The sequence below is a fragment of the Aquarana catesbeiana genome, linkage group LG13, assembly GCF_042186555.1.
Source record: "Aquarana catesbeiana isolate 2022-GZ linkage group LG13, ASM4218655v1, whole genome shotgun sequence".
NCBI classification, from domain to species: domain Eukaryota; kingdom Metazoa; phylum Chordata; class Amphibia; order Anura; family Ranidae; genus Aquarana; species Aquarana catesbeiana.
In genome coordinates this window covers 4,955,331-4,974,109 of record NC_133336.1, presented here as the reverse complement: position 1 = coordinate 4,974,109, position 18,779 = coordinate 4,955,331, and the positions used below count along the sequence as shown (strand labels likewise).

The 18,779-nt window shown below is 47.4% G+C and overlaps 1 protein-coding gene across 3 annotated transcripts in view; it reads right to left on the bottom strand.

Moving 5' to 3' along the window:
- UNC79 (unc-79 homolog, NALCN channel complex subunit) overlaps positions 1–18,779 on the bottom strand; it is a 270,207-nt gene that overhangs the window by 162,267 nt on the left and 89,161 nt on the right. For all 3 annotated transcript variants that reach the window (XM_073609763.1, XM_073609762.1, XM_073609764.1), the window contains 6 exons: positions 14,887–15,122; positions 11,288–11,459; positions 10,391–10,621; positions 3,295–3,485; positions 3,007–3,130; positions 1,883–2,023 (listed from right to left, as the gene is read on the bottom strand). In XM_073609763.1, coding sequence (XP_073465864.1) covers positions 1,883–2,023; positions 3,007–3,130; positions 3,295–3,485; positions 10,391–10,621; positions 11,288–11,459; positions 14,887–15,122 — 1,095 coding nt within the window. The remainder of the gene's footprint in view (positions 1–1,882; positions 2,024–3,006; positions 3,131–3,294; positions 3,486–10,390; positions 10,622–11,287; positions 11,460–14,886; positions 15,123–18,779) is intronic.

The window sequence follows — 18,779 nt, the reverse complement described above, 5'->3', positions numbered from 1 at the left end:
AGAGAAGAGAGAGATGAGAGAGAGAGAGGAGAGAGAGAGAGAGAGAGAGAGGAGAGAGAGAGGAGAGAGAGAGAGAGAGAGAGAAGAGAGAGAGAGAGAAGGAGAGAGAGAGAGAGAGAGAGAGAGAGAGAGAAGGAGAGAGAGAGAGAGAAGGAGAGAGAGAGAGGAGAGTGAGAGAGAGAGAGAGAGAGAGAAGGAGAGAGAGAGAGAAGAAGGAGAGAGAGAGAGAGAAGGAGAGAGAGAGAGAGGAGAGATACATTGTATCTCTCCCCTCCATTCACAGAATGAGAAACGGGGGGGGGCTTCATGATGACTGATCACTGTGAGAGCCAATCAGAGGCTACCACAGTGATCAGGTGACCCAGAACCGGGAGTTCTGGGTACCGATCGTTAGTATAGGACCCGGGGGGCTCCCGCTGAGCGCTCCCAGCACAAAGACAAATACGCATATATGCGGCCCCACAGGGGGAAAAAAAACCCCAGTCCAGTGGAGCTACATATATGCGTACTGTCGGCGTGAAGGGGTTAAAGTACCGGTATTGGTACCGATACTAAGCCGTCAAAGTAACTTCAGCCCGGGTTCACACAGGATCGGATGGGGGAAACGTATGCAATTTGGACAGGAATCGCACCACATTCCCGTTCTCATGCAATTCTTTGCAGTGCGATTTGAGTCGATTTATTTTGTATGGGCTGAAATCGCACCGTAAAATATCAGTACTGGGTGTCGGCGAGTACTTGACTGAAAGTATCGGTACTCGCACTTGCCGGTAAAAAAAACAGTATAGATGCAACCCTAATTTAAACGCTTCCAGACCAGTTGTTACCGCGGCTGGTTGGCTTCCTGCGCAAAATCACGTTACTGTTCGTGATCTCGCAGAGGTCCGGATAGCAGTCGCGTGCGCGTGCTCGCTGCACAGTGGGGGTGCCGATGCTCGTGGCCGAGGGTCGCGATGACCGCCCGGCCACGAACGATTGTGAGCAGGAGACACAAAACAGGAACGAGTGTGTGTAAATACACAAATCCGTTCTGACAGGAGTGACAGATCGTGTGTTCCTATTAGCTAGGAACCACGATCCGTCACTTCCTCTAGTTAGTCCCCTCCCCCTTCAGTTAGAATCACCTCCCAGGGAACACATTTAACCCCTTCACCGCCCCCCCAGTGTTAACCCCCTGCACTGCCAGTGACATTTTTACAGTAATCAATGCATTTTTATAGCACTAAGCGCTGTATTAATGCCAATGGTTCCAAAAATGTGTCACAAGTGTCCGATGTGTCCGCCATAATGTCGTAGTCACAAAAAAAAATGTTTTTAAAAATCGCAGATCGCCGCCATTACTAGTAAAAAAAAATAATGATAAAAATGCCACAAATCTATCCCCTATATTGTAGACGCTATAACTTTTGCACAAACCAATCAATATACGCTTATTGCGATTTTTTTTATCAAAAATATGTAGAAGATTACCGTATCGGCCTAAAACTGGGGAAAAAAAATGTTTTTGTATATTTTTGGGCGGATATTTATTATAGCAAAAAGTAAAAAATAATGCGTTTTTTTTCAATTTATCGCTCTTTTTTTTGTTTATAGCACAAAAAATAAAAAACGCAGAGGCGATCAAATGCACCAAAAGAAAGCTCTATTTGTGGGAAAAAAAGGACATCGATTTTGTTTGGGTACAACGTCGCACGACCGTGCAATTGTCAGTTAATGCGACGCAGTGCCGAATCGCAAAAAGTGCTCTGGTCAGGAAGGGGGTAAAATCTTCCGGGGGCTGAAGTGGTTAAAGGGGCGCCAGGGCAAGCGGGAAATGGTTAATGTCACATCAATGTCTTTAGAGAAATTTACAGATCATCAGAGATGGTAAAGTCTTCCTTACCCGGTTTCCAGGAATGTTCCCGGATATCTCGGTGATTCGGACTTTCCTCTGATTGGCCAGCTCCTTCACCGAGTTCACCCCATCAGAGAACATGCTGATCAACAGCTGAAGGGGGACCACGATGTCCAGTTCTGACAAAACCTGTGAAATGGAGCGACAAGGAAATCAACATCCTCTCATCACGGCGAAGGTTTTAAAAAGTTTCAAAGTAAAGACTGGGAAGAAGAGACATTAATTTCTGTTATCTTGGAACACTTTATCAGCTTGAAGAACCTCCAGACATCCAAGTATTTCACTATAGCACAAGGAGACTTACACAAGCTGGCCATACACTAGAAGATTTTCCAACAAACATTCATATAAACATTTGAAAAAAAAAAAAAAGTTCTTTAAAAAAATGTTTGCTGTGATAAGTGATGAAAAATAAATAAATAATAACAACAAACATGCTGTACTTACCTGCTCTGTGTAGTGGTTTTGCACAGAGCAGCCCCGATCCTCCTTTTCTCAGGTTCCCCGCCAGCGCTCCTGGCCCCTCCCTCCCGCTGAGTGCCCCCAAAAGCAAGCAGCTTGCTCTGGGGGGCATCCAGGCAGGTGCGCCCCCGAGCCGTGACTCTGTGGGTACTATTGTGATAGCTGTGATTGGTCAAAGCTATCACATGGTACAGGTCCATTGTCATTGGCCCTGTACCATATGATCGCTGTGACCAATCGCAGAGATCACAATAGTACACAATGAATGGCAGCCTTTGTTTGCAGCTGACATGTGATCCCTGTGATTGGTCACAGCAATCACATGGTGCCAGGGCTGCTCACAGCGGGCAGAAAAAAAAAAAGCGCTCAGTGCAACAGATTGGGTCACAGATTGCACTGCTGCCTGGCCCCTGGGGTGCACACACGGAGGGACGTCATATGACATCCACCCGGAATAACAGAGCCCCCTCCCAGCTGTATTATTACAATACGCCGGGCGGGAAGTGGTTTCTTGGTAAAGCATAAAATATATTTTTTTTAATTAAAAAGAAAGGACAATGACAGGAAGATAAAGGAGATGTCCACACTAAATATTTGTGGATCTCTCTATCCTAGGGTGGAGAAATAAGAAACGTATACAGGACACTCACATGTAGCCAGAGTAAAGCTTGTTCCTGGACGGAGGATGGGTAGCCGGTGAATCGGCAGCTGATAAACCCAAACATCTCTTCCATGGAGAAGGGCAGCGGGCACATCTCAATATCAAACATTTTACTGCGAATGAACCAGAGAATGTTATTAGTACAGTGAATGGGGAAATTGTATGGAAATCCGAACAAGGAACTTCTCCAATAACAGAAGTTTATGGTTAGAGTTGGCAGACATACACTTCATTTTTAGTCTGCGACTCCCTTTACAGCAGGACATGTTCAACTGACCTGAGGACCTCTCGGAACTCCTTAAGCTGGTGGTCCGGCACCTCCGTTCTGATGGCCTCGAGCCACTCCGGCATGATACACTCCCAGACCGGCTGGTTTATAACGTTATAAGGAATAAGGCACAAAATTCTATTCAGACCTTCCTTCAGCTGCGTGGCTGTGCTGCAGGACTTGTCCCAATATCCGCCAACCTGGAGGAGCGATACAAGTTACTTTACTGAAGAAGGAATACTTCTATGAAGGACTATGAGGTTAACTCTCACTCACCAGCAAAAAAATTAAGAAAAAAGCCTAAAAACAAATATAGCCACCACATCTAAGGACTGATAAGACTGGGCTTAGATATGTGTGGTCAGAATGATGGGATTTGGCCAATTATTTTGGGACACCTGACCATCTCACCTATATGAGCTTATTGGACACCCCATTCCAAAACCATGGCCATTAATATAAAGTTGCCCCCTTTGTGGCTGTAACATCCTCCACTCTTCTCAGAAAGCTTCACACAAGATCTTGGAGGCTATCTTTGGGAATTTGGCCCATTTGTGAGGTCAGGTTGGGGTCAGGGCTTTCTGCAGGACACTCAAGTTCCTCCACACCAAACTGGTCAACCCATGCCCTTATGGAACTGGTCCACACTTGTCAACCAATGTCTATATGGAGCTGCTCCACACTTGTCAACCAATGTCTTTATGGAGCTGGACCAAACTGGTCAAACCATGTCTTTATGGAGCTGGCTTTGTGGCCACAGTCATGGTGGAACAGGAAAGGCGTCTTCACCAAACTGTTACCACAAGGCTGGAAGAACACAATTGTCTACAATGCCTTTGTATGATGGAGTATTAACAGGACCCTTCACTGGAAACACTAGCATTAAAAGTCTGGAGGGATGTCCACATACATTTGTCTGTATTATCTAGTTTTGCTTTTACCTCAACATGACTGTCACATATAGCTGGGATGGTGGACCCACTGTTCAGTCTTCTTATAGGTATAGGTGTGAGCCACAAGGAACGCCAAAGGGCAGAGTTTAAAGATCTACCTGGTATTCACCAGAGCACCCTGAAAGGTGTGACGGGTGTGGCTGCAAGACAGCGCTCAGGTTGCGGCTCCTGGGCACACCTAGGCCGACAGCAGCTGACCACGGAAAGAAACAGAGTGAGGGGTACCAAATTCATAAACAGTCTTAGAAACTGAACAGGCTGAAGGGGCCGGAGCCAGGGCAGGCAGCAGACAAGTGTTGTCAGAAATAAGGCTGAGGTTAACCACCTCAGAGTCAGGAACTGTGAAACTCAGGAGCATTGGAACTCAGGGACACTGGGTGACACAGAGGTCACTGGAGACATAGGTGTACGGGGGTCACTGGAGACATAGGTGTACAGGGGTCACTGGAGACATAGGTGTACAGGGGTCACTGGAGACATAGGTGTACAGGGGTCACTGAAGACATAGGAGTACAGGGGTCACTGGAGACATAGGTGTACAGGGGTCACTGAAGACATAGGAGTACAGGGGTCACTGAAGACATAGGTGTACAGGGGTCACTGGAGACATAGGTGTACAGGGGTCACTGGAGACATAGGTGTACAGGGGTCACTGGAGACATAGGTGTACAGGGGTCACTGGAGACATAGGTGTACAGGGGTCACTGGAGACATAGGTGTACAGGGGTCACTGGAGACATAGGTGTACAGGGGTCACTGGAGACATAGGTGTACAGGGGTCACTGGAGACATAGGTGTACAGGGGTCACTGGAGACATAGGTGTACAGGGGTCACTGGAGACATAGGTGTACAGGGGTCACTGGAGACATAGGTGTACAGGGGTCACTGGAGACATAGGTGTACAGGGGTCACTGAAGACATAGGAGTACAGGGGTCACTGGAGACATAGGTGTACAGGGGTCACTGGAGACATAGGTGTACAGGGGTCACTGAAGACATAGGAGTACAGGGGTCACTGGAGACATAGGTGTAAAGGGGTCACTGGAGACATAGGTGTACAGGGGTCACTGAAGACATAGGTGTACAGGGGTTACTGGAGACATAGGTGTACAGGGGTTACTGGAGACATAGGTGTACAGGGGTCACTGGAGACATAGGTGTACAGGGGTCACTGAAGACATAGGTGTACAGGGGTCACTGAAGACATAGGAGTAAAGGGGTCACTGGAGACATAGGTGTACAGGGGTCACTGAAGACATAGGAGTACAGGGGTCACTGGAGACATAGGTGTACAGGGGTCACTGAAGACATAGGTGTACAGGGGTCACTGGAGACATAGGTGTACAGGGGTCACTGGAGACATAGGTGTACAGGGGTCACTGGAGACATAGAGTACAGGGGTCACTGGAGACAGAGGTGTACAGGGGTCACTGAAGACATAGGTGTACAGGGGTCACTGGAGACATAGGTGTACAGGGGTCACTGGAGACATAGAGTACAGGGGTCACTGGAGACATAGAGTACAGGGGTCACTGAAGACATAGGTGTACAGGGGTCACTGAAGACATAGGTGTACAGGGGTCACTGGAGACATAGAGTACAGGGGTCACTGGAGACAGAGGTGTACAGGGGTCACTGGAGACATAGGTGTACAGGGGTCACTGGAGACATAGAGTACAGGGGTCACTGGAGACATAGAGTACAGGGGTCACTGAAGACATAGGTGTACAGGGGTCACTGGAGACATAGGTGTACAGGGGTCACTGGAGACATAGGTGTACAGGGGTCACTGGAGACATAGGTGTACAGGGGTCACTGGAGACATAGAGTACAGGGGTCACTGGAGACAGAGGTGTACAGGGGTCACTGGAGACATAGGTGTACAGGGGTCACTGGAGACATAGGTGTACAGGGGTCACTGGAGACATAGGTGTACAGGGGTCACTGAAGACATAGGTGTACAGGGGTCACTGAAGACATAGGTGTACAGGGGTCACTGGAGACATAGGTGTACAGGGGTCACTGGAGACATAGGTGTACAGGGGTCACTGGAGACATAGGTGTACAGGGGTCACTGGAGACAGAGGTGTACAGGGGTCACTGGAGACATAGGTGTACAGGGGTCACTGGAGACATAGGTGTACAGGGGTCACTGGAGACATAGGTGTACAGGGGTCACTGGAGACAGAGGTGTACAGGGGTCACTGGAGACATAGGTGTACAGGGGTCACTGGAGACATAGGTGTACAGGGGTCACTGGAGACATAGGTGTACAGGGGTCACTGGAGACATAGGTGTACAGGGGTCACTGAAGACATAGGTGTACAGGGGTCACTGGAGACATAGGTGTACAGGGGTCACTGGAGACATAGGTGTACAGGGGTCACTGGAGACATAGGTGTACAGGGGTCACTGGAGACATAGGTGTACAGGGGTCACTGGAGACATAGGTGTACAGGGGTCACTGGAGACATAGGTGTACAGGGGTCACTGGAGACATAGGTGTACAGGGGTCACTGGAGACATAGGTGTACAGGGGTCACTGGAGACATAGGTGTACAGGGGTCACTGGAGACATAGGTGTACAGGGGTCACAAGAAATAGTGCACACGGTGACAGATTCTCTGGAGGAAAAGGAATGCAGGCATTAATAGAGGCACAGAGAACACCGGAGGCACAGGTCACATGAACTCAAACTCTGGAATACTGGAAATAGGAAAACTCGGTAACTGGGGCACAATCTGCAACTGAGGCACACTCCGCAACTGAGGCACACTCCGCAACTGGGGCACACTCCGCAACTGGGGCACACTCCGCAACTGGGGCACACTCCGCAACTGGGGCACACTCCGCAACTGGGGCACACTCCGCAACTGGGACATACCTCTACAACTGGGGCCTGCAGCTAAGAATGAAACCTTTTGCTTGGGCAAAGTATGTTAGTCTGAGCAAAGCTTAAATAGAGGCGTAGATTGGAGACTGGCCATGAAGCTAGTTATATTAATCAGTAAGTTATATGTAGTGACACCTAAAGCCCCGTACCACAACAAGGCAGGAACAGACCACATATTTGTAGAACTACAGGTAACAGACCTGCTCTGCAGGTGATCTGTGGCAATGGCAGTAGTACACCATCTCACAGACCAGGTTACATAGTAAGCCAGGTAATACATCAATGAAAGGGCACAAATAAAAAGATGAAATAATAATTTTCTGCCAGCAGAAGACAATGTCATTGCAAATGATCTAATAGAATTGATGTGAATGGTACTCTTTAGGCTTTGTGGCACACATGAAAGCCATAAAGATTTCACTTACTTTATTCTCAGCCATACATCTCTGAGACTTACAGAACTCAGAAATCTCACGGTAAAAATAGACAATCCAGAAAATATTTTTAGTAGATTCTGATTTTTGAAGGAGCAAGCCTGCCCTCCAGTGGTGTCTCTGACCGTCAACAAAGAAGCCCAGCAATGACTCAAAGAGCCCTTCTAATAGAGGGAGGTTGTCTACAAACAGCTGGACAACCAATTTTTGTGCGATTTCTAAGCACCTAGGGGGGTGATCGTGAGATCTTCCAGCTTGTAAGCCCACAGGTAGGTTTTCCGTTTTTCTGAAATGTTTCTGTATAAGCAGGCTTGGCCCATTCCCTTGTTATGAAGCAGAGAATGGGATGAACGTACCATGATAGAGACACCATGCAGCGAGAATCACCATAGCAGGACATGCATTCAGGTCTAGGCCCAACCTACCGCTACATCCAGATCTCTGATTTAGTGCTATGAAAACCCTGCATGGTTTGACTGTCCTGCACAGAGCCCTGACCTCAACTCTACTAAACACCTTTGGGATGAATTGGAACATGGATAGTGAGCCAGGTCTTCTCATCCAACATCAGTACCTAACTTCACAAATGGGCACACATTCCCACAGAGACCTCCGAATCTGGTGCAAAGTGTTCACAGAAGACTTGAGAATGTTATAACTACAAAGGGGAGCCAATAGAACGACTAAGGCTGTTGCCAACCATTAAAATCGCTATATGGACTACAGAATTTCCGGCTAAATCCTTTAACTTATGGGGGGGGGGACCCTATATTAATTGCCATGGGGGTAGAGGGGCAACTCCATAATATAGGCCATGGGGATAGGGAGGCAACTCAATAATAATGGCTATGGGGGTAGGAGGACAACTCCATAATAATGGCCATGAGGGAAGGAGGACAATGCCATATTAATGGCCATGGGGGTAGGAGAACAACTCCATATTAATGGCCATGGGGGAAGGAGGACAACAACATATTAATGGACATGGGGGAAGGAGGACAACACCATATTAATGGACATGGGGGAAGGAGGACAACACCATATTAATGGACATGGGGGAAGGAGGGCAACTCCATATCAATGGCCATGGGGGGGGGGGGGGGTGCAACTCCATATTAATGAACACGGGGGTAGGGAGCAATTCCATTTTCATGGCCATGGGGTAAGGACGACAACTTCATACCAATGACCATGGTTGTAGGATAACAAGTCCATAATAGCCATGGGGGTAGGAGAACAACTCCATATTATTGGCCATGGGGGTAGGAGAGCAACTCCATATTAAAAGGCCATGGGAGTAGGAGGTCAACTGCATATTAGTGGCCATGGTGGAAGGGGGCAACTCCATATTAAAGGCCATAGGGGTAGGAGGACAACTTCATATTATTGGTCATAGGGGTAGGGAGGCAACTCCATATTAATAGCCTTGGGGGTAGGGTGGCAACTTCATATTACTGGCCATGAGATAGATCAACTTCATATTAATGGCCATGAGGATAGGGCAACTTCATATTAAAGCGGACCCTCAGTAATTTGGGGGTAGGAGGACAACTGCATATTAGTGGCAATGGCGGAAGGGGGCAATGCCATATTAAAGGCCATGGGGATAGGAGGACAACTTCATAATATTGGCCATAGGAGTAGGGAGGCAACTCCATATTAATGGCCATGGGGGTAGGGGGGCAACTTCATATTAACGGCCTTGGGGGTGGGGGGGCAACTCCATTATAATGGCCATGAGGATAGGGTAACTTCATATTAAAGTGGAACTTCAGTCATTTTTTCACCTTTCCATTTATCAAATCTTCTGCCCTTGTTGTTGTTTTAACTTTGGATAGTAAAACATTTTTTTCTGCCAGTAAATACCTTATACAGCCCACTTCCTGTTTCTTGTCTGGTCATTGGCCTAGGCTTATGACATCATGCACAGCTCTCTCTCGCTCTAGTGAGAGTTTGCTAGGAAGGGAGGGGAGATGAGTCATAAGAGGGTCAATGATAGCTATGGGGCTGCGGAGCTGGGGGTGTGCCTCTGTGCAAAACCAGGAAGTGAACAGGCAGCAGCCTCAGCTGCCCTCAGTTAAAATGGCTGCAGCCAGGCTCAGTGGAGGGAGATTTCTGCAGCATATTTAGCAAGTACAGAATCCCAGTATATATAAAACAATAAAGATGTTTTTATTACAAATTATGTGAGCAAATTGCAGTTCCTCTTTAATAGCCATGGGGGTAGGAAGGCAACTCCATATTAATGGCCATGAGGGTAGGAGGACAACATCATATTTATGGCCATGGAGGTAGGGGGCAACTCCATATTAATGGCCATGGGGGTAGAAGGGCAACTCCAAATGAAATGCCATGGGGGTAGAAGGGCAACTTCATATGAAATGCCATGGGGGTAGGAGGGCAACTCCATATTAATGCCTATGGTTGTAGGGGGGTAACGGCATATTAATGGCCATGGGGGTATAAAGGAATAGTTCATATTAGGTGGTAGAGCGGTATATGGTGCTTTTTTACAAGCATATGCTTATCTGGTTTACGTAAAAAAATCTTATGTATACCGCGCTCAGTAGCTTAAGCTGAATAGGCCCACAAAGCTTCAATTAAAGAGAGAGAGTCTGAAGGCAAACAGTCTTTATAAAACTCAGATCACTCTGTGAGGCCACTTTATATAAATAAAAGCATCAGTTTAAAAATGTATAAACCTGAATATATAAATAAAATGGACCCCAAACTATTAACATTTATCTTTTAGTAAGAGATGTAGCCGCCGCTGCGGGTCAGCCATAGGCGCAGAAAACCACTCATCATTGGGCTCAGAACCTACCCTGGCGAACTCCATGGGTTTGGGCAGCAGGCACATGACCATGACATCGAAGCGAATGTCGCACACCGTCTTCAGCCACTTGGTGACAAACTGAGGTTTGAGCTTCTCAACAAGGCTGCCGACCTCGTCGTCCATCATGTAAGCCGTGGAATGGAACCACTGGAACACCATGCTGACCAGCCGGGCGAGGCTCTCGGTGGGAGTGTTCTCGCTCGGCGTGCATAGGCTCACCTGGTACCGTATAACAGAAAGCCAAAAAAAAACGGTTACTGCTATTATTGGATGGTTGGTGGTTTACGTAACTGTGAACATCTCTTCTTTGCTTCCATTTGGTTTCTTAAATATACAATCAAAGAAAATATTCCACTCTAGATTTAGTAGGACTCATTAACGAGCTTCTGCCTCAACTTCAAATTATAAAAACTTTGCCAACCTTGGGTTAACACTATACAGCGCCCCCAGCTGGCAGATCACCTATTAGAGTAGGCCTGCCTTGAACATTGAGCTGGTATACCATTGTCTTAACTAGTGGTTATGCCTAATAGTTGTGATTGTGGAGGTTTCTTCTGGGGGAGCTTCCCACCTTTGGTGGAGCCTCCATGGTATAAGCCCCCTACGAGGCTAACTAATGTAAGTAGTGTCAGGGAGTAATTAAACTTGTATGCATGTCTGTGTGAGTGACTTGTATTTGAGTGGAACCCCCTGCTGATCCCACCAGAAATCTGGTAAGCTGGTAACAATGCTGCACTTGGATATCTCAAACCTTGTGGACTATAGAACTATCTCAAACTTTTAGGACTATAGAACTTGGTCAGCTGCAATGCATTCCATTTGAATTCAGATAGACTTTAATGTTTTTGGCTATTGGGCACTATACACACAGGTAACACTCCTCACCAGGAACCAGATTCCGAACTGGCTGAGTAGACGCTGGTCGTGTTTATCATCATCTTTGTTATCGAAGTCGGTGTTGTCCAGCGAATGATGTGAGGAGGCCAGGCCCATCTGCCTCCGCCGGTTCATCTCGTACTCCCTCTGCTCCGCGTGATACTCCGCCTCCTTCAGTAAACTGAAAAGATAACCAGAGATGAGCGGCTCTGGATGTAGCAGCCATGATAGTTCATCAATTAAAACACCAACTGGAAATCGCGCAAAGTCAGGCATAAAGTAATGGTGAGCTGCAAACACAAAAGAGGATATCTTCTCTGATATGGTGCTACAAATAATAAGTGTTGCGCTAAAAAAAAACAATCGAACCGAAGAAAAAAATAAAGAAAAAACAAACAAAATAAATTCTAAAGCAATCCAAATTAAGTCCCCTTTAAACATATCGAATGAGTGGACTTCTTCCTCCTTCAAAAAAAGTATCCAAGTATCACCAGTGTCCCCCATCACCAGGAATGGAAGATAAGATGCGGGCTTACCAGACCGAAATGACCCTTCTTTTTCAGAGTGGTCTACAAGAGCTCAGCCAGCAGCTGCTCAGCATCAATGGTGTCTCTCCACGCGGGTCTCAGGACTGTCCGCCTGTGCTGCTCCTCAGACAAGTCGTTATGGTTCCCAAGCAATTAGGATCATGCAAAAGTAAACAAATATCTCTCCTCATAGTGTAGAAATCACCACCAAACAATTAAGCATAAAACCACACTTACAAACAATAAAAAGAGTTGCGCTTATCCGTATAATGACAAAACACAGCGCACTTCCGGTTTACTTTCTGTACTCGATGACGTCAAGGAGAGGCTCCACCCGACGTGTTTCGTCATAAAACAGATGTCTTCCGGGGCTAGCATGTCGGGCGCGGCCTCCCTGTGACATCATCGCATACAGGAAGTAAAGGGGACTGTTTTGCCGGCTGGTGATGATACTGATTTGCGCAATTCTTTTTATTGTTAATAAAATGTTTCATTTAATTAAACTAACAATTTAATTAAACAATTCACAATTTAATTCATTGTTGTGCGGTTTTATGCTTAATAAATGGTGTTTGGTGATTTCTACACTATGAGGAGTATATATTTGTTGTTGTTGGGACATGTGTGGAGAGACGCCATTGATGCTGGGCAGCTGTGGGATCACCCAGTAGTCGACCACAGAGCGTCTCAGTGAGCTGAGTCAAGAAATCTAGGGTAGGAGAAAATAATGTATAGAAGTCCGGGGGCCTATTGGGGAGGGGTTTGCAGTGCATTTTTATTGACTGGAGGCAGTGGACATTGTTTGTATACTAATAACACCTGTATTTGGTGTCATATATTGCTGGATGGTATGTTACATAGTTACATAGTTCATAAGGTTGAAATAAAGACACCAGTCCATCCAGTTCAACCCATGATGTGTGTGTGTAAGTGTTTATGGCAATAGCACATTGTATATCCTTGTATGTATGCGATCCAGTGGCGGCTGGTGGTTTTTCGTTTGGGGGGGCTGCAAACAACCCCCACCCCACCCCCCACCCCATGGCACCTCAAAAACTATCTGCCGGTCCATCGGGACTTACCCTATCGGTGGTGGGCACATCCGGGATCGGCAGGCACATCGGGGATCGGAGAGCCTACTGCATCGGGGGGCACATCGGGGATCAGCGGGCGCACAGCGGCGGGGATCGGCGGGCACATCAGGCAGGGGATCAAGTGGTGGGCATCTGGCAGCGTCTCCCGTGTCCTCTTCTCTTCTGAGATCACAGCGGCTTCCGCCGTGCATCTCCTCCCCTCTCCTTCCTAGGCGTCCAATAGGATCGCCTGACCTTTCATTCAATTGGGAAACGAGTAACAGACCCACGCTTCCTGATTGGTGGAGAGTCGAATCAGTGTAATAAAATATTCATTTGTTTTCCTAACACACCTGGGTGGGGTCCGAGCGCAATGCTCTGCGCTCCGAGTCCACCCTATTTTGAAGCCTATTAGAGCCTATGGCTCTAATCAGGTGCTTCAAAAAACACCCCCCCCCCCGCTGTAATTCATGCCCCCGGTGTCCTGAAAGGGGCCAGACGCATGAACAGGGTGTGGCCGCGGATAGATTCATGCTGTGCATGAATCCATCCATTAACCATATGGGGGAGTGATGTGAATAGAGGGGGTGGCGCCAGTGTGCCCTTAATGGAAGGGCCTCCCATGTTGCGATCATTAAGGTGCCCATCTAATAGCTTTTTGAAACTATTGACTCTCCCTGCTAATACCACCGCTTGTGGAAGAGAATTCCACATCCTTACCGCTCTGACAGTAAAGAACCCTCTGGAAAAAAGAATCTGACAGAGAAACCTAAATAAGGTAAAGACAGTAGACAGTAAAGAACCCTCTAAGCAGTTTAAGCTTAAACCGCTTCTCTTCCAATTCCAGCGAATGGCCGCGTGTCTTTTTATATTCCCTGTCACTGAAAGGTTTTTTCCCCTATGTTAGGGTCACCGGTACGGTATTTGTACATCGCTATTATATGTACTTTATCTAACATCCCATAATGTATCGAATGCTTTGAACATTTATCAAATTATTACCAATGTTAATTATTTAGTAAATCAAACATTACCACCTTTCCTCTACTTACCCCTGATGAAAGACATTTATTGTGTCTGAAACGCGTTGGGATGAAGAGAACATATATATATATATATATATATATATTCACACCAAGCTTCTGTTCATATATTGAGTACTCAGCCGTTGTTGATACATTTTATGAATTTTTGTTATTTATGTGCGCTTTTACCTGTTCACACAAAATTCAGCGATTTTACATACTTCGTTAAAGCGAGATTTCTGGTTGCCCTTAAAAGTTTTATTTGTGTTAAAAAAGACTAATAATTTAGATTGCATTTGAATTCATTTTTTTTGTTTTTCCTTCACTTTTTTCTTTGGTTTGCTGATTAATTAGCGCTTATTATTTGCAGCATAACAAGTCCATCAGCTTTATCCTCCCGCAGGAAATTATCAATGAAAATTCCATAAATCTATCCCATAGTTTGTAGCCGCGGGTAACCTTCACGTGAACTAATCAATAAACGCTTATTGGGATTTTATAACCAAAAACATGAAGCAGAATACATACTGGCCAAAATTTATGAAGAAATTTGTTATTTATTTATTTTTTTTATTTTGTGGTTTGCGACATTCACAATGAAAAGATAACTTCAAGAAATTCGATTTTTTTTTTTTTATTGGACACGTTTTATAGCAGAAAGTATCATTTTTTAATTTTTTTTTTGTTTTGTTTTTTCAAAATTGTCGGGGTTTTTTGTTTTCTTCAAATACCACCAAAAGAAAACCTCTGTTTGTGTGAAAAAAATGACATACATTTTATTTGGGTACAGTGTCGCATGACCGCGCAATTGTCAGTTAAAGTAACACGGTGCTATTTAGTAAAAATGTGGCCTGGTCATTAAGGGGGGGGGGGTAAATCTTCCGGAGCTAAAGTGGTTAAAGTGCACGTAAAAGGCTCCGGATTTTGTTCTTGGCCTGCAATGTTCTGGTTGGTTGGATTTCAGAGCTTGCAATCTAGAATACCTTATCACGGCCTCTACAGCGCACACCAGCTCCTCCGCTCCGCACTCTCTGGTGTTAATAGGGGGCGGGGACGTCTGGAATAGGTGCGCCTCCGATGAGGAAGCTCCTCCCGCCTCTTGGTTATGGTGGTAGGAGTGGCAGCGTTTGCAGTAACGCACCGGCCGGTTACCGTGACGGCCGCAGCAGCCGGCGGAGAAGCAGGTCACCACCGCCCTCCTGACGTGAGAGCTGCAGTTCTGGAAAATACAGAGAAGGGAATATAAGAATTTCATATATAGATGTCAAAGTCCTGAGAGGAGGAGGCAGGCGGGGTCCAAACTGGGACTCGATGGGCCTGAGAAATGGAAAATTCTAAATAAATAAATAAATAAATAAATAAATAAATAAATGGGATGAAGAGCCTTTGAGTCACCATAACTTATTACCATTAAGGTCCCGCCCACTGAACCCCCCCTCCCCCCCCCCCATGGTCTGCATTGCATCTGCCCCCTTTGCAGGTGGGTTTACCAAAATCACACCTGGTTGGTCCCACCCAGACCCCACCTCTAAATATGTAGGAATAGGCATGTGCACGGGGTGTGTCAGGGGTGCCTGGGCACACCCCAATTACCCCGTACACACAAGCATTATACAGGGCTTTTTTTCCAGGCGGAACTTGCCAGGTGTACTCCGACACCTCCACCAAAAGACACAGTAATGGGGGATGTCTCTTGATGGATATGGGGGGTGTCTCTTGCTGGATATGGGGGATGTCTCTTGCAGGATATGGGGGATGTCTCTTGCTGGATATGGGGGATGTCTCGATGGATATGGGGGGTGTCTCTTGCTGGATATGGGGGATGTCTCTCGATGGATATGGGGGGTGTCTCTTGCAGGATATGGGGGATGTCTCGATGGATATGGGGGGTGTCTCTTGCAGGATATGGGGGATGTCTCTTGATGGATATGGGGGGTGTCTCTTGCTGGATATGGGGGATGTCTCGATGGATATGGGGGGTGTCTCTTGCAGGATATGGGGGATGTCTCTTGATGGATATGGGGGGTGTCTCTTGCTGGATATGGGGGATGTCTCTTGCAGGATATGGGGGATGTCTCTTACTGGATATGGGGGATGTCTCTTGCTGGATATGGAGGATGTCTCGATGGATATGGGGGGTGTCTCTTGCAGGATATGGGGGATGTCTCGATGGATATGGGGGGTGTCTCTTGCTGGATATGGGGGATGTCTCTTGCAGGATATGGGGGATGTCTCGATGGATTTGGGGGATGTCTCTTGATGGATATGGGGGATGTCTCTTGCTGGATATGGGGGGTGTCTCTTCCTGGATATGGGGGATGTCTCGATGGATATGGGGGGTGTCTCTTGCTGGATATGGGGGATGTCTCTTGCAGGATATGGGGGATGTCTCTTGCTGGATATGGGGGATGTCTCGATGGATATAGGGGGTGTCTCTTGCAGGATATGGGGGATGTCTCTTGCAGGATATGGGGGATGTCTCTTGCTGGATATGGGGGATGTCTCTTGCTGGATATGGGGGATGTCTCGATGAATATGGGGGGTGTCTCTTGCAGGATATGGGGGATGTCTCGATGGATATGGGGGGTGTCTCTTGCTGGATATGGGGGATGTCTCTTGCAGGATATGGGGGATGTCTCGATGGATATGGGGGATGTCTCTTGATGGATATGGGGGATGTCTCTTGATGGATATGGGGGGTGTCTCTTGCTGGATATGGGGGATGTCTCTTGCAGGATATGGGGGATGTCTCTTGCAGGATATGGGGGATGTCTCTTGTTGGATATGGGGGATGTCTCTTGCTGGATATGGGGGATGTCTCTTGCTGGATATGGGGGATGTCTCGATGGATATGGGGGATGTCTCTTGCAGGATATGGGGGATGTCTCTTACTGGATATGGGGGATGTCTCTTGCTGGATATGGGGGATGTCTCGATGGATATGGGGGGTGTCTCTTGCAGGATATGGGGGGTGTCTCTTGCTGGATATGGGGGATGTCTCTTGCAGGATATGGGGGATGTCTCTTGCAGGATATGGGGGATGTCTCGATGGATATGGGGGGTGTCTCTTGCTGGATATGGGGGATGTCTCTTGCAGGATATGGGGGATGTCTCGATGGATATGGGGGATGTCTCTTGATGGATATGGGGGATGTCTCTTGCTGGATATGGGGGGTGTCTCTTGATGGATATGGGGGGATGTCTCTTGCAGGATATGGGGGATGTCTCGATGGATATGGGGGCTGTCTCTTGATGGATATGGGGGATGTCTCTTGCAGGATATGGGGGATGTCTCGATGGATATGGGGGGTGTCTCTTGCAGGATATGGGGGATGTCTCTTGCTGGATATGGGGGATGTCTCGATGGATATGGGGGATGTCTCTTGATGGATATGGGGGATGTCTCTTGATGGATATGGGGGATGTCTCGATGGATATGGGGGATGTCTCTTGATGGATATGGGGGGTGTCTCTTGATGGATATGGGGGATGTCTCTTGCTGGATATGGGGGATGTCTCTTGCTGGATATGGGGGGTGTCTCGATGGATATGGGGGGTGTCTCTTGCAGGATATGGGGGATGTCTCGATGGATATGGGGGATGTCTCTTGCAGGATATGGGGGATGTCTCTTGCTGGATATGGGGGATGTCTCTTGCTGGATATGGGGGATGTCTCGATGGATATGGGGGGTGTCTCTTGCAGGATATGGGGGATGTCTCTTGCTGGATATGGGGGGTGTCTCGATGGATATGGGGGGTGTCTCTTGCAGGATATGGGGGATGTCTCGATGGATATGGGGGATGTCTCGATGGATATGGGGGATGTCTCTTGCTGGATATGGGGGATGTCTCTTGCAGGATAAGGGGGATGTCTCTTGCTGGATATGGGGGATGTCTCTTGCTGGATATGGGGGATGTCTCTTGCTGGATATGGGGGATGTCTCGATGGATATGGGGGGTGTCTCTTGCAGGATATGGGGGATGTCTCGATGGATATGGGGGGTGTCTCTTGCTGGATATGGGGGATGTCTCTTGCAGGATATGGGGGATGTCTCGATGGATATGGGGGATGTCTCTTGATGGATATGGGGGATGTCTCTTGCTGGATATGGGGGATGTCTCTTGATGGATATGGGGGGTGTCTCTTGCTGGATATGGGGGATGTCTCTTGCAGGATATGGGGGATGTCTCGATGGATATGGGGGCTGTCTCTTGATGGATATGGGGAATGTCTCTTGCAGGATATGGGGCATGTCTCGATGGATATGGGGGGTGTCTCTTGCTGGATATGGGGGATGTCTCTTGATGGATATGGGGGGTTGTCTCTTGCTGGATATGGGGGATGTCTCGATGGATATGGGGGGTGTCTCTTGCAGGATATGGGGGATGTCTCTTGCTGGATATGGGGGATGTCTCGATGGATATGGGGGGTGTCTCTTGCTGGATATGGGGGATGTCTCTTGCTGGATATGGGGGATGTCTCTTGATGGATATGGGGGATGTCTTTTGCAGGATATGGGGGATGTCTCGATGGATATGGGGGATGTCTCTTGTTGGATATGGGGGATGTCTCTTGCAGGATATGGGGGATGTCTCTTGCTGGATATGGGGGATGTCTCTTGCAGGATATGGGGGATGTCTCTTGCAGGATATGGGGGATGTCTCTTGATGGATATGGGGGATGTCTCTTGCAGGATATGGGGGATGTCTCTTGATGGATATGGGGGATGTCTCTTGCAGGATATGGGGGATGTCTCTTGCTGGATATGGGGGATGTCTCTTGCTGGATATGGGGGATGTCTCTTGCAGGATATGAGGGATGTCTCTTGCTGGATATGGGGGATGTCTCTTGATGGATATGGGGGATGTCTTTTGC